The 16,769-nt window shown below is 34.8% G+C and overlaps 1 protein-coding gene across 1 annotated transcript in view; it reads right to left on the reverse strand.

Annotated features, from left to right (window-relative positions):
• Window positions 1-4,950: 4,950 nt before the first annotated feature.
• Window positions 4,951-16,769, reverse strand: part of rhocb (ras homolog family member Cb) — a 41,496-nt gene continuing 29,677 nt past the window's right edge. Inside the window, exons 2-5 of the mRNA XM_056463507.1 lie at window positions 13,753-13,910; window positions 12,127-12,247; window positions 10,099-10,229; window positions 4,951-5,535 (exon numbers count right to left, since the gene is read on the reverse strand). Of these exons, the coding sequence (XP_056319482.1) occupies window positions 5,362-5,535; window positions 10,099-10,229; window positions 12,127-12,247; window positions 13,753-13,908 (582 nt within the window). The 5' untranslated portion in view covers window positions 13,909-13,910 and the 3' untranslated portion in view covers window positions 4,951-5,361. The remainder of the gene's footprint in view (window positions 5,536-10,098; window positions 10,230-12,126; window positions 12,248-13,752; window positions 13,911-16,769) is intronic.

The raw sequence follows: 16,769 nt of genomic DNA on the forward strand, positions 1-16,769 counted from the left end.
ATTAATTAGGGGGGTCAATCCCCTCCAAACCCCCCTGTAATTCGCACCCTGGTTAACAAGGACCAACAATGAACTAGTGTATTTTCATTAATGTTAACAATGTTAAGATGAATAAATACTATAATTAATTGATTATTGTTTGTTCTTGTCAGTAAATTTATTAACCAACATTAACTAAAGCAACCTTATTGTAAAGTGTTACCAATATTATGACACAGTGACAGGATTTAATGGATTACTGTTCAAAATAAATGGTAATGGAATATCCTAAGCACTTAAGCATTTGAAAACTACCATAGATATATACTCTAGATATTGCATACAGACCCTGAGCATGCGTCAATAGTGCCTCCACATTGGTACAGTGCTCCCAGGACAAACGTCATTTAACCGCACTAGTCAAGACTGTGTCAACATGAAGATGCTGGACTTTAGCGCTGCGTACGGGTGTAGTAATGAGCAAACAAAGAAAACAAAGCACAAATGAAGAACATTTCAAAGGTAAGATTTCGTTTTTTTACGTTTTTGTATGTTATCAACTTTTGGGCAAAACAAGTCACGATATTGATGATAACACAGTCTCTTACTGCACTGATCATAAGGCAAAGTAGCACCAACTCACACTAAATACTAGGCTTATGCTAGTTGTGTTGAATAAAGGAAGCAAACAATGCAAAAGAAATATGACAACAAGATGCTGCGATGCTAGAAACTTGTATTATTGTCAGCTAAGTGAATGAGCCATTCATAACGGAGATTTATTCACAAACGAATCGCTCCCTCCGTTAGAATGAGTGAAAAGTGAAAGTAGTAGAGGGGGTGCGTTTTAGGACACGGATTAGATCAAATTTAACAGGGAGGGTGGATAATACATTTCCATATAAGTTACACAAACACTCGCTCTTTGTCAGGAATGCCCATGCGGGTTGTTGCTAAATCGGTTATGGATGCTGCCGGAAGTTAACGAGATTTATTTATATTATTTATGAACTTTCTCATTTATTGTATTTTATTAAAGCCTACCCCCACCCCAACCGTCACAGTAAGGTAAAAACAGTAGTTGTACAGAGTATTATTTATTTTATCTATTAAATTACCCAATAAATAGTTTTTTTAACGCTTGCCCCCACCCCAACCTGAAACCCAATCATCACAGTACTGTAAAAATATAAATTATTGTTGTACAGTGTCATAAAAAATGCTGCTATATTAATGTGCATAATCGCACTTCCGGTCGGCCGCGTATCCGATCTACACTTTACCGCCCATGCGGTCACTTATCCATCAATGTAAAAAGTGATGTAAAATTATAATTTTCTAAATTTAAAAAAATATTTGCATATTGACAACCGGGAAAACTCCAGATCATAGATAATTGTGGGTATCTCTGGTCCTGAATGGCCACAGTCCTCCACTGCAGCTTGGTCTTACATTCATTTCAAAGGAGCGCTACCCTGTACTAAAATGGCATTCCTTCCAACAGACAACAACAGGGTAGGCGACAGCTAATGTAAATCTATGTATCTATGGAACACTACTATGAAATCTGCTGTGGTGACATCACATTTGTATTGCATCATGGCATATATGAGTGCTTAGTGTACATATGAAGTAGACAGCGGCTGCGTTCCACTCCATTTTTAACCAGACACTTGTAAACTTCACTAAGCACTTCCCCTTTGGCAATGGCCAAAATTACAATGTATGGGTCAAAATGATTGTTTTACCTTTTTGCCAATAATCATTGGAATATGAAGTAAATATCATGTTCCATGAAGATATTTAGAAAATTCCCAGCTGTAAATATACCAAAACTCATTTCAACTTTAAAGGAGATTTTCTTATTTTTATTTCATGAACTCTCAGATTCCAAAATTTTCAAATAGTTATGTTTAGGCTAAATATTGTCCTATCCAAAAAAATCATATATCAATGGAAAGGCACAGGGTCATGTTTTGAAGTGTGCAACACTTTGTCAAGTAGATGAGGGACGTTTAAATCAACAGGCCCTCAAATCCTTTATTTTGACCAAGGGAGCAAGTTTACTTCGTATGAACAATCCTGGCACCATATTGTCCACAATACAATATGGCTGCAGCAGCTTGCATTTGCAGTGCATATAGTTTCCAAATGCTTAAAGGTTTAAGGCGTTCCATTTAAACCAATTTCAGCACATTTAAACCCATGTCAATGAGATGGAAGCAAGTTATCGAGGAAAAGCATGTAAATTTGGACTGGAAGTCCAGTCTCCCTCCAGAAATCAAGGGCTTGAGCATCTGTCTTGAAGTAAAAACTTCCCTCACTGACTTGATGAAGTGGAACACACTTCAAAAGGGCAATGGGGATTCTCTTGAGAGGAAGTGCTTGGGGAAGTTCATGAGGGTCTGTCTAAAAGCGGAGTGAAACACAGCCCATGTCTAATGGTAAAGTTGCTTTTACATTTGACATTTTGGCTGTGTTCTAGAACAAATGTTTTATGCCAATCCCTTATTAACTTCTCCCATAGTTGACTACGTTACACAAGTGTCCACCACTGGCAGAACATAGGTTAAAATGGAATACCGTAAGTCTTTGAGCACTTGGAAACTACTATGCATTGTGGATGGAAGCTGCTGCTGTGACATCACAATCGCACTGAACTGTGGGACAAATAGGTGCTTGGAGTGTACATAATGTATGAAGTAGACTCACTCCCTCAGTCAAAATCCAGCAGTCGAGGGTTTGTCCAGTTAAACCAAACTCTTCCCAAGTGGAACACACTTCAGAATGGCAGCAGGGATTCCCCCAAAGCAAAGTGCTTAGAGAAGTTTGCGTGTGTCTAAAAGTAAAGTGCAATGCAGAATTTGTAGCTCTATGTTTTGCTCATTGGAAGCTCATTGGATTTAAATTGTCTTATTTAAATAATCAATTATTATTACCCATTTAGTAAGATAAATTATCATAAAAGCAACACAATTACATCCTCAAGCCATTTCAAGCAACATATCTGAAATCAAAACACTTTTCAAACTTTTCAAACACCTGATAAAAATTCAAGTATTTTCAAGGATTTCCATTACCCATAAGAATCCTATACCTTTAAAGGGCTGGTCCAGAGTGTATTTTTAAGGCTTGGTTGTGTTTTTGGGGTGCAAAGCAATGTGTGCTCATGCTTCACTTGTTGAAAATCATGTTATTTTTTCATATATCTTACTTTGATTATATACAGCTACTAAGCTAACATGAAAACATTTACACGGTGTAAATACTGTCAGTTACAGTAGCTGTATCAGTTTGTGCCTGAATCCGGCAAAAATGACAGAGGAAACAGTTGAACCTCACGCCTGCTCCCTAAAATAAAATCTGACAAGTGTCTTTCATATATATTCGTGTTATAAGCATGTGTAAGTAATATGAAACATTCACATATCTTTTTGCGAGTTTGTTATTTAAGATGTAGAACGCACTGAAAGCGGCCACATAGAGAGATGCTGCATGCGCCGGTGAAAATTGTGGGTGTTTACAGGGGTTTGACGGATGATTATGAACTTGTAGCTAAATTGTTAATGGTGCCAAATCCTTGTTTACGTCCTTTCTACAACATACCGTTTACGCTAGACACTATGCATGTCATAGATCAGTTTTAACAAATAAAAACACTTACATGGCTCACAATCCACAGCTTTGTCTATTGTGGTTTGAGCTGCTCCTTCTTTGAGGAGTTTTAGCAGAATCCAGCACTGAACTGGGAGATTTTGGAAGCTGTCCTTTGTCAAATGCTATCTATATATTTTTTTAATTCTCTAGAACATAATTAAAATTAAATCGTAAGCACTTCTCTCTTTGTGTCGTGTCCTATGGAAGCCCAATACAGAAACAGAACAAGCTCTGTGAAAATAGCTGCATTTGGACGGCGTTTTAGCTTTTCTACTATAACATTACAGCGGTTCTGGCCACGTCCCTTTGCTGTGCAGGGTGTGTGCGCATGGTGAATGCGCGTAACCTGAAGCATTTGTCATCTCACTGACCCAGATGTATTTTTTTGTAGTTCCCAATCTTCGTTCGCTGTAGGCTTTGCTAAGCTAACTCTGTAAAAGCCAATGTCTCCCTTTGCATTGAACTTTGAACGTCTTACATTCAGAGATGCGGTTTATGTTCACACAGCTACATTACACATCAACTAAAGTTGAAAATATGATATCGTAGTGGACCACTCCTTTAACTGAACTGTAGACCAGAACCTTCAATCATTCCAAAACCTTCATCGGTCTAAAAAAAGGAACAAATTCGGTGGTATTTTTGCATTTTGATTCATTTTTGAAAATTTCAAAAAAAGTTACAGACTTTGGTTTATAATAGTTGAAAAGTTGTTTAACGAGCATGTCCATATATTGTCAGATTATCATTTATTACCACGGTCACTATAAACACCACTATTGGTGTAGCAAAGCCATGTAGCCATTGTAGTTAACTTCCAGTAACAATATTTCTTTCTGGTTTTATTTGTAGTAAAAATATAGTTACATTTTCATAAGGAATGCATTATCTAAAGCTGATAAATTGTCCCGATTTCATGTCACTTCTGAAATTGTAACACTACCACAATCTCTTTCTTTCTTTCGCACACACATTGTGCTAATCAGACAGGCCAGACTGACAGGCCGAGTTAGCTAATTCACTTAGCACGTATTGCTAATTCACTTTTAGCCTGCTAAAGCCATTATGTGAGGTTTAAACTTGACACAATTATACTTGAGCGAAACGGAAAAAAAAACTCATTAGCTAAAAAACAATACTTATGTTTATGGAAGCAAGTTAAATTATTCAAATACACTGTACTTCTATTCATCACAATGCTGTTTTCATTAATATGAAAGTAATAGGGCATCTATTCTGACTACGGTCAGCATAAGCTGGCACTTCAACACAGTCATCAGTCAAATAAATCAATGACAAACCACAAACTGGCAGTTTAAATGAATGATAAATGTGTATTTGCTTTTGTTTTTTAAACTTAAATCACTGAGCGTCATATACAGAGGCATAGAATAACTGTAAACCAGAATCGAAAGAGACAGAGAGGATTTATGTACATATACAAAATTAATCAGTCAGTCTTTCGCCCAGAGAAGGAAGGAAGGAAGGTATATTGGCGAAAAGAAAAGTAAAGTAAAGAGAAAGATGGCAGAATGGAGAGGTATTGGTTACTGACACACACACACATACACACACACACTGCGAATTCTTTATAAATATTTTCCTGTCATCCACACCTGGTTTGTGGTAGGTATTGTAGGTTTCTCTTGGGATCAGTTGCTAAAAGATACAAGGAGATGTGTGCGTGTGTGTGTGTGTGTGTGTGTGTGTGTTTCAGTGTGTGGCTCATAACAGCAAGCAGCCGCTTCTCTTCTTGCGCTTGCGGACTTGCAGCGCCGCCCTGGTGGCCATTTCAAATACCTCTCGAACTCCATCCTTAGTTTTTGCAGAACACTCCAAGTATCCAAATGCACTGATTCTGTTGGCCATGTCACGCCCCTCCTCTGGTTTGACAGGTTCCTGAAACACACACATAAGACAAAAGGTAGCATTAATTTATCAAATAAACTTCCTGTCACTGATTTAAAAAAAAAAAAAAAAAAAAAAACACAAAATGACGTATTTTCAATATAAAAAGTAATTTTTATATTACTGCCAGTCTTTTTATCGCAGTCAGAACATGTGAATAATTAGTAACAACATTGGCTTTGATACATTGTTAGATTTTCATTTTTTCTCGATAATTTACTGTTGGTGGCTGTTCTTGCCCTATTGACTTTCATTATAACCACATTTGATGGTGCATAAATACACAGTCTTTGTTTTTATCTACTCCATGTAGTTCTGAGAGCTGAGATGCATGTTTTGATTTTCTCAGACACATCAATTTAAGTGCCTAAAGGTCACTCTCACACACTCACAGATACACGTACTGTAATTTGCTGTTATACTCCATATAAAATCCAGAAACTAAGCTTTTTTTTGTACAGGCCTATCTAAAGGGTTAATGGTGCCAACTGATGATCAACAGTAAAAATGACAAATGTTATCTCTTCTCAACAAGGAAAACCGCAAACAATCAAAAATGCATGATTATATGGTGTCATGGTTTTGTAATAAATAATAGGGTTATAATGGAAGTCATTGGGGCAAACACAGCCACCAACAGTAAATTAGGGGGGAATGAAAAATCTATTAAAAATAATGCAAAGGCAATGTTGTTTCACATGTCAAAGACGTTGATAAAAGGTAAAAAAAATTTAAAAAGATGCATTCCACAATTACTTTTTATAATGAAAATATAACATTTTGTGTTTTTTCACCAAATCAGTGACATCATTTATGAATTTAGCGATTAAAGAGTTAAAATCCTGTAATTTTCTAATCAATTTAGTAGTTTTGATCAGGACTGAGGTTGGTTAACAGATTTGTGCAAAATAAAAATGAAAAATATTAATCTGATGCATTTTTACAGCAGTTTAATTTAGTGGATGTTTTCATCCCTAACATAACAAAGGGGTAGTAAATTTGAGTGTATCATTGAGGTCTTTTCAAAGCATTTTCTCAAATTAATTGTCAAAATAAGATGTCACCAAAAATTCTGCTAGCTGAAACACAGAAAAAAATTGTGGCCAAATTAAGACGCAAAATCAACCCAGAGTGGAAAACATCAACAGCACATAAGCGTTAAAGAACATTAACTATCGAAACCTTGTAAAGTGTTAGCAATCAAGTATTGCAACTGTTTTAACATTGAAATGAATTATAATAAAACAATTGAGCATCAAAATCAGAATTATTTCTGAAGGATCGTGTCACCCTAGAGACTGCAGTAATGGTTGTTAAAATTCTGACTTCCCATCACAGAAACAAAATACAATAATTGCAAATAAATGCAGCTTTGGTGACCATAACAAAACACTAAAATGCTGATTCATTTAGAAACCAAGCTATTATTGTTATAATCGAATCACAGACATAAATGATTTGTTCAACAACAGATTCATTCAGAAATTAAACGAGGCAGTGTGCTGCTCATAGATAAATCTGCTCCAGCTTTCTTTTTACAACTACTTTCCTTTGCAAAAACAGGAAAAAACAGTATTGTGTATAGAATTGAACAATTCCACTACATCTGCAGTGATATATTGTGTTTAATAGCATGTTTTGAGCATTTTTTTGAATATAATGTCGACTACTGCTTTGATATGCCAAAGCATATTACAGTATACATCCTAAAAGCCCATTTAAATATGCATTTTTACATTATAATATTTATCTAAATACATTTATTTTCCTTTTGTCTTTACATGTCTCATATTTCAACTCAATTCACCAACAATGCAGAATGTTTTTAAGCAGGTTGTGCAGAAACTATGGAAACCATTCTTCCAGATACTTCCTGATAGACAGTTGGAACCTCTATGGCATGTCAAGCAAATGCTTTCAGTTTAATTAATTTTTTACCCTTGTAAAAAAAAAATGAATAAAATCATGGCTCTCTGCAATCCTTGATTCTGATTGGTCAAACACGACATGTTATGTAAGGGATAAAGAACATCAAAGAGGTTATCATAGAATAAAGCCTGACAGGCTTATCAGCAGCCCAACACAAATTGAAGGGCTGTTGTATAAGACTGAAGGGCGTTATTCTTCGAAAACACCCTCCTTGATGTCGTTTATCCTACTTATTACAAGGCTACTTACCACAAAACATAAAAACTAGACACAAAACATGGTTCTGAGCCATAATAGTTTGTTAATTCTTTAATTAAATGGAAAGGTGACCGAAAGTAAACAGCTGAATGGAGCTGATGTAGCATACACTAACCTAAATATTATAAGTCAACGAAAGAGTCAAAAACGCAAAGCTGACAGAAACAAAAGCTGCAGAATGCATCACTCACTATCCTACATATTATGCAGTCACAAGATAGAAACAGTAAAAAAAAAAAAAAAAAAAAAAGTCAAATACACAAACAGATAAATATGAATGTGGGTGAATGTACACTACCTGACAAAAGTCTTGTCTTGTCTAAAAAGTTTTAGGAACAACAAATAATAACTTGACTTCTAGTTGATCATTTGGTATCAGAAGTGGCTTATATGAAAGGCAAAGGCTTCTAGATTACACTTATTTTACCAAAATAAAATATGATCATGCCTTGATTTTTTAATTATTTAATTAGTACAGTAAGGTCTGACTTTGCTTAGACAAAAGTCTCGTCACTTAACAGAAATAATGTACAGTATAGCATATAAAGTCATGGTGCAGTGGAAAAATAATTAATATTGTGTATGACTCTCCTGAGCTTGGACGACTGCATCAAGAGTTCATCAAGGTTCTTTGGATTCGTCTTCAATGCCTCTTCATTCATCATACCCCAGACATGCTCAATAATGTTCATGTCTGGTGACTGGGCTGGCCAATCCTGGAGCACCTTGACCTTCTTTGCTTTCAGGAACTTTGATGTGGAGGCTGAAGCATGAAAAGGAGTGCTATCCTGCTGAAGAATTTGCCCTCTCCTGTGGTTTGTAAAGTGATTGGCAGCACAAATGTCTTGATACCTTAGGCTGTTGATGTTGCCATCCACTCTTCAGATCTCTTGCACACCCCTATACTGAATGTAACCTCAAACCATGATTTTTCCTTCACCAAACTTGACTGATTTCTATGAGAATCTTGGGTCCATGCGGGTTCCAATAGGTCTTCTGCAGTATTTGGGATGATTGGGATGCAGTTCAACAGATGATTTATCAGAAAAAACTAGAAGTCAAGTTATTATTTACATCTGGGATTGACGACAAGACTTTTGTCAGGTAGTGTATATGAATGTGAATGTATCACGGATGGTCAAGGTGATTTGAAGTTGGGCCTGTGTGATTCAAAGGTGGTCTCAAAATAACATACCTTGGAATGTCACGACTGACCAGTCAGAATCAAGTATTTCGAACAGCAGTGTAATAATACATAAGTTAGTGTATGCTCCATTGATCCATTTTTGTTTCTGTCAGCTTTGTTAAATAATAAATGTATAAATTATTACGACTCAGAACAATGTTTTGTATCTAATTTTTTATTTTTGTTTCTGCAATAACAACCTCCTGGATGTACTTTATCCCATACTTAAAAAGTTCATTCAAATAAACTGAAATTATGTCATTATAAAGTATATTATTTTTATAAAAGGCAAAATTCCATTGTTGCCTCACTGTTACGCTATATTCTTGCCTATTATATCGGAAAACATCTGATTTACAGTATATTTTGCCACTGACAATGACATGCCGAGCCGTACTTACTAATTCTAAGCAAAGGTAGGTTACAACTTCACAATTTAGGAATATCCAATAAAAACCATCAACACCACCCAGGACAAAACAGGAATCTATATTAATGGTGTTTCAAATGCTATCCTAGCAAATGTACTTACCAATTTTACCTACACAATGTACGCATATATAGTATATTGTTTTGTAAAAAGGAGCATTTAAAACAGCAGCCTACACCACAGTAGATATTTCATCCTGTAGTATGCTGAAAAATATCACATGACTAACAAACTGCCACATTCCTGTGGAGATAGAATCAAGGTTTGATCTCAATGAGCATTCTTAGACACTAACGCCACTGTTTGTTAGCGACCTTAAATGGTTTCTCAAATATCTCTACCCACAGTTCCTTTCAACAACAATGCTTGTAGGCAAAAATACCCACGCAATTTGAAAGAATATAAAGAGGCGTAAGAAACTATGTAAACAGTTTTAAATAAATTAGCAAATCAATTTTAGAAAAAAAAAGAGGGAGCATCTGCTAAGTGTATTAAAGTATCATTATGACTATTATGGAGGTTTTGCTACCGGTTCTTGCAAACACCCTCCAGCATGATGCAATCCCAGAGGGCAGCTTTATCCCCACAGGAAACAGCTGCGTTTCCATTTTCCTCTGTGGCTGTTAGAGAGAGGAAGTGTCCTGTTTGTTAAGCAAAGGGCAACAAAAGGCCTTCGCTGTGTTTTACAAAACTCTACTTCACATTACTATGGCAACACCTGCTTAACGTGCGCACACACAAAAACACATACCTGTTTCATCTTGATCAACTCTCTGCGTGTGTGTTCATCATTTCGTAAGTCCTTTTTATTCCCCACGAGGATGATGGGAACATTGGGGCAGAAATGTTTTACCTCTGGCGTCCATTTCTCTGGAATATTCTCTGCAGTGGAACAGAAAAAAAAACACTTACTGACAATACAGTAATGCAGGAGACTGAATTATTTATTACATTAAAATATTTTACAGTGTTAAAAGAAATAGTTCAGTCAAAAATGAAAATTTATTCAACCTCCACTTGTTCCAAATCGATTTGAATTTCTTTCTTACGTTGAACACAAAAGAAGATATTTTGAAGAATGTTGGAAAGCAACAATTATTGACCTCCAAAGTACTTTTTTGTTCCTACTGTGGATATCAATTGCTGCTTTTTCCAACATTATTTAAAACTTGTTTTATGCTCAACAGAAGAAATTGACCCGTCGCTAAGCCACACCCGAAAACCGCTACACACCAATCGTGGCTTAGCAACCATAGCTATGAGCAGGAGGCCTGTCAAGCTTTCTAGCGAGGGAAACAAACCAAAGCGTTGTGCATATGGATTGTACAAATCTGACACCCGAATCCTAAAAGTTTGGACGAGGTGGTGGAATTTTTTCCTTTTTCAAAACCTAAAACCCAAAGGGAGAAATGCCAGAGTGGATCAAGCTGTGTGAGGGGCGCTAAGAGCGGAGTTAAGTTGGTTTTGTTTCGATATTCTTGACACATTCAGTGATAGACTGCAATAACTCTCACACCTCTTACCCTAAACAGATCTAAACTGTGTTTCCAACAAAAATACAAAGCAGGTTCTTTTTCCCAGCTCTCTTTTTCTTTCTTTTCTTTCTTTCTTTTTATTTATTTATTTTTTTGCTCGATATTATGAGCACTGCTCCGTTTAAGCCCTCGCAATAGCAGTCATACTAATAGCAATTTTATATATATATATATATATATATATATATATATATATATATATATATATATATATATATATATATATATATACATATACATACACACACACATACAAACATACATACACACACACACTTTAATATTAGAAATTACATATCAACAGAACAAAATCGAGATGTGATCACAAACTGAACACTTGTCTGGCTTTCTCATATATCTCACCTGTTCACCAAAAATGACTGATTATATCCCTGACAATATCTGACACCGGTGCATACACATTGTAATATACGTGCCAGGCACGATAGCTTGACAGGCGTGGCAACAGAAACTAAAGAGGGCAGGGCTTAGTGAAGGGTCAATTCAGTGTGTGAGTAAATGATCAGCAAATAAATATTTGGGTGAACTACCCCTTTATTCAATTTTCTTTAATACAATGTAGCCTTTATAAGTTTCTTTACAGCTTTAACTGTTTTAACTGCAATTTATCCTACTGTTCTAAACTTGGGGTTAGAGCAGAATTTGGTAAATGTTTCTAATGCAATTATGCCAAGATAAATTCAACAAGTTCTTGTGATTTTTATGATTTTAGTTTTTAAATGAATTGTGACATTACTACACTGAAAAAGAGTGTTGTACATTTTAATACACTTTAAAGTGTAGTTCCATGATGCAAAACAGAAATAAGCCTCCATACTCCTGTCTTTAGTTTCAGATGACCTTCAAAGATCATTCTAATATGCTGATTTATTGCTCTAGAAGCATTTCTTCTTCTTGTCAGTTTTGAAAACGGTTGTGATGCCTAATAATTTTGTGTAAATGGTGATACAGAATTCTTCAATTAATAGAAGGTTCATTTCTATTTGAATTTAAAATCATTTGATACATTATTCATTCATTTTCATTTGGCTTAGTCCCTTATTTATCAGGGGTTGAACTGTGAACCGCCAACTTATCCAGCTTATGTTTTACACAGCAGATGTCCTTTCAGCTGCAACCCAGTACTGGGACACATAATAGTTGGTAATAATTTTTATTTTAAATGAACTCTTCCTGACAAATCCTTTAAACAATAGGAGTTACGTGTGTAGTTAGTTACGTACCTAAACTATCTGGACTGTCTACAGAGAAACACATAAGGATAACATCTGTGTCTGGATAAGACAATGGCCTCAACCGATCATAGTCTTCCTGGCCAGCTGTGTCCCATAAAGCCAACTCCACCTGAAAGAGAGACAGATATAAAGACCCTTCAGTTTTTTGTCAGAAAAAACAATGCCTCTAAACTCTGACTGGCATTAAGATCAACGTCTGTACCCATAATTGTATTTAAAAAAAATAAATAAATAAATAAAAAAGTATAAATCTGAGGCTATTTAAACTTGACTGAACTAAACACTGGACAAAAGGTCTTTAATTGGCAGTGCAAACATTAAATCACATTTGAAGTTAAAAAGTAGCGTATATGATTCTATTTTCCCCTAGAAGAATATCTATGTTTATTCTATGTATCTATGTTTATTTGATTGACTTGGGCTAAATCTACAATTTGGAAACCATCAAAAATGGTCTATGTTAAAAACGCCTGGTCACTGGAATCATTTAAAAAAAATCCTGGAATGTTTTCCTAAAACAAAATATAAAATAATTTTCAGCTGAAGAAAGAAAGTCATAAACATCATGGAAGGCCTGGGGCAGAAAACTATATAGTGTTTCTCAACCACGTTCCTGGAGGACCACCAGCTCTGCACATTATCCGTGTCTCCTTAACCAAACACACCTGATTCAGATCATCAGCCCATTAGCAGAGACTAAAAGACCTGTAATGGGTGTGACAAACAAAGGAGACATCCAAAACATGCAGTGTAGGTGGTCCTCCAGGAACGTGGTTGAGAAACACTGCTTTAACATATAGACTGCTTAATGTGGCTTCGTATGACGTTTATTCCCAAACATATCAGGGTTGAGTATTGTTTGGCTTTTATGATAGCAAAGCCAAATCACTATTAATCAATACTTTTAAAATAGTACTTGTTGCTAAATATTATTGACACAACCTGAAAAAATAATAAAAATAATAATAATAATAATAATAATAATAATAATAATAATAACAAAAACAATATATATATATATATATATATATATATATATATATATATATATATATATATATATATATATATATATATATATATATATATATATATATATATATATATATATATATATATATATATATATATATACACTCTTATATTTTTATATATTTAAAAGCATATGTAATATAATTGCATATAATAAAAGTAAATATAAAACACAACAAAGTACAAAACAAAATCACAATAAAACCGAATCCAACACACCTACAAAAAAACATTACTAAATTACATTGAATAGGAGTTGCTGTACTATTAACAAAAAAAAATTTGACTTCTTGGTATTCTACAAACCAGCTTCAAATTTCAACAACTGTTTTGCAGTAATAAGGCCATATTTTCTTCTCTAAAAAACAAACAAAGAACAACATATCACTCCTTACCATGCTCTTATTAGTCAGCCACAAATTTTGCCCTCAACAAAATACACAAACTGAAGAAATCTGACATGCCAAAATCATTAAAATTAACACACATATGCACGCACACATGAACACACACACACTTTCTCAGTGCACGTGCCCACAAAATAATGAAGAACATGTCTAACACTGTTTAATAATAACCAACCTGTTTGCTGTCCACTTCTATGTCAGCGATGTAGTTTTCAAACACTGTGGGCACGTAGACCTCAGGGAACTGATCTTTACTGAACACAATCAGCAAGCAGGTCTTTCCACAGGCTCCATCTCCCACAATCACCAGCTTCTTACGGATAGCTGCCATCACTAGAGAAAGACACATAAGAAAAAGAGAAATAGTTCAAATTAAAAAGCACAATATACATTTGGCAATAACGACTCGCTGTAAATCTGTAAACTACTCCACTTAGAACATGTTTATTAGCTTTGTTATTTATATTTCCATATAAATTGTCATATACTATATATTTAACTTATTACATGCCTGTTTATGAAATTATTTCAGTGTACTGTATTGTACTGTTTGAATTTGAATAAAATACAATTACTATTGTATATAATTGTATATAATTAATATTAGAAATGTAATTGTATATAATTAATATTAGTAATTTAGTACAGTGTTTCTCAACCCTGTTCCTGGAGGCACACCAACAGTACATATTTTGGATGTCTCCCTTTTCTGACCCATAACTTCAGGTGTTGGAGTCTCTTCTGATGTTATGATAAGTTGATTCAGGTGTGTTTGATTAGGGAGAGGTTGAAAATGTATACTGTTGGTGTGCCTTCAGGAACAGGGTTGGGAAACACTGATTTAGTATACACTCAGTACAGAGTCTATAATTAAATTAATCAATATAATGTAACGAGGTTTTCATTTTGTCAAATATCACATCGAAATAACAGCCCCTTTTTCACAGTGATACCGGTAAATATCCGGAAAACGGAACGACTTTACCGATAATTAAAAAAAAAGCGCCGTTCACACAGACAAGAGCGTTTTGGAATTTTTCCAAAAAAGACCATTTACACATCCATTCCAAAATATTGGTAAATTCTGACATCAAGCGGCTGCGCTTGTATTTGTAAACATTGACTTCATTAAAAACTGTGTGGATGGTTAAGTATTGTGAAAAACTTCGATGAAAACATATGGAGGAAGACTTTCGCATGTTGAGATGTACATTATTAGAGTGTGTGTTGGCGCTCACCGGCTGCTTCACGTGCACATGCGTTAAGCAACTGAAGCATATCTTGAAGGTAAACAAACAGGTGGTTTATCATGAGCATTTTATAGATAATTTTTTTACACAGTTGGCATTAAGAACATAGAAACGTTATTTGACTAACATCTACAGTGTGTCCGCAGGGTCTTAAAGTATTAAAAGTTGATAAATCAATGTAGAGAAATTTATGGCCCTTAAAAAGTATTAAAAAGTCTTAAATGCTATTTTGCAAGACATTAAATTTTTACATAATTTTTGATTATGCAATGTATGGTTGTATGCTAAAGTTTGTCTGAATTAAATCTGCGAATATCAGTATGCTGTGTAGTTTATGAAATCAATAAAATCCTGCTAGATTTGACATCATACTGCTTTATTTACTGCAGCAACCAAGGCAACACCATTATTTCTGCTGTTCTATAGGCGCCAACCTGCTGAATTAGCTAGATTTAATAGATTTATATTCCGCATATGAATATTTTTTTTTGTTTTGGAGTAATTTCTTACACTAATATTTAGTAAATATACTCAAAGTTAAAATCTCGCCAATGTTTCCAATTAAAAAGTGGTTGTAAGGTCTTAAAATGTATGGAATGAGTCTTAAAAAAAGGTCTTAAAAGGTATTGAATTTCACTCTGTGATTCCTGCATATACTTTGATCTGGCAGCTAAATGTGTCTGGAAAAATATTTAAAGGCTTTTATTTTCATGAACAGCGCGGATGTGAATGCGTCTGAATGTTCTGATTGGCTGAAGTACAAGTCTCACGTCAGCATGTTCTAATCGTGAACGCGCTCGTTCCGGCAATTTTCCTTCTGCATTCACACAGAGCAGCATTCTGGCAAATTACAAGTAATATTACAACTTCTCTTTCCAGACAATTGCTGGAACAAATTTACTGGTATTTTCAAAAAGGGCCTGTTCACACATACAGAACTTTCTGGAAAATTGCTGGTAATTTTCCGGAAAGGTCTGTATGTGTGAAAGGGGCTAAAAATACAACATTTAATTTTTTTTTTAATTTTGAACAAATAGATACAGTGACACACTCATAAAGACAGGTACTTACATAAAGTCTAGCATAAAGGCAGAAACTAGCAAACCTATTGGCTGATTTAATGTTGTATATTTATCCATGACAGGCTTAAACTAGCCAAGGGACCAGAGCAAAAACACATCCAAATTAAAGCTGCAAGCAGAGATGAAAGGAGCCTCACACCCGGGCTCACCACTGCCCGGTGGACTTAGGATGACAGAGAACAGTGGAAAATATATACATGTATTTTTATTTTATTTTCTTTATTTATTGCTATGTCAGCAACCAAGGCTATTTTCATGGCAGGAACATTTGAATAATAAATATAAAATTCAAAATCAACAAACAAATGAATACATTAATTAAATAAGATTTTTAGTGTTAATTCATTATAAAAATTCTAAAATCTTTTCTGGTGTCTCTTTGCTAAAAATGTCTTTAAGAGAGTACATTTCATAAAAAAAACTTCTGGAATCATTAAAAGCAGGACCGTTCAGTTGAATGTGTTTTACAGTAAGGGGAATTGTGCAGTACAAACACCGATTAGGGTTTTTACCTTGAAGCAAAAAACCATGGGCTATTCTTGTATGTCCTATTCAACATCTGGCAAAAACCCCTTGATCAAATCTAGTCTTAAAATGTCTAAAAATTCTGCGTGAGATTTCAGGTTGGATTTCATATCATTTATTTTCCAACGCATCCCACTCCTCTTGCCACTCGTTTAAAATGTAAACATTGATAAAAGGGCTCATCTTTAATGGAGGAATTCGGCATTTGTTCGACACTTGCTTCAAAGCATCCTTTGCAGCTGCATCAGCTCGCTCATTTAACAGTGGACAATAATAATAATTTAAGCTGATAAATATTTTTAAAAAACCTAAAAAATTAAAAAAAAATAAATAAA

Source organism: Danio aesculapii, chromosome 8 (assembly GCF_903798145.1).
Source record: "Danio aesculapii chromosome 8, fDanAes4.1, whole genome shotgun sequence".
In the NCBI taxonomy this organism is placed as follows: Eukaryota; Metazoa; Chordata; class Actinopteri; order Cypriniformes; family Danionidae; genus Danio; species Danio aesculapii.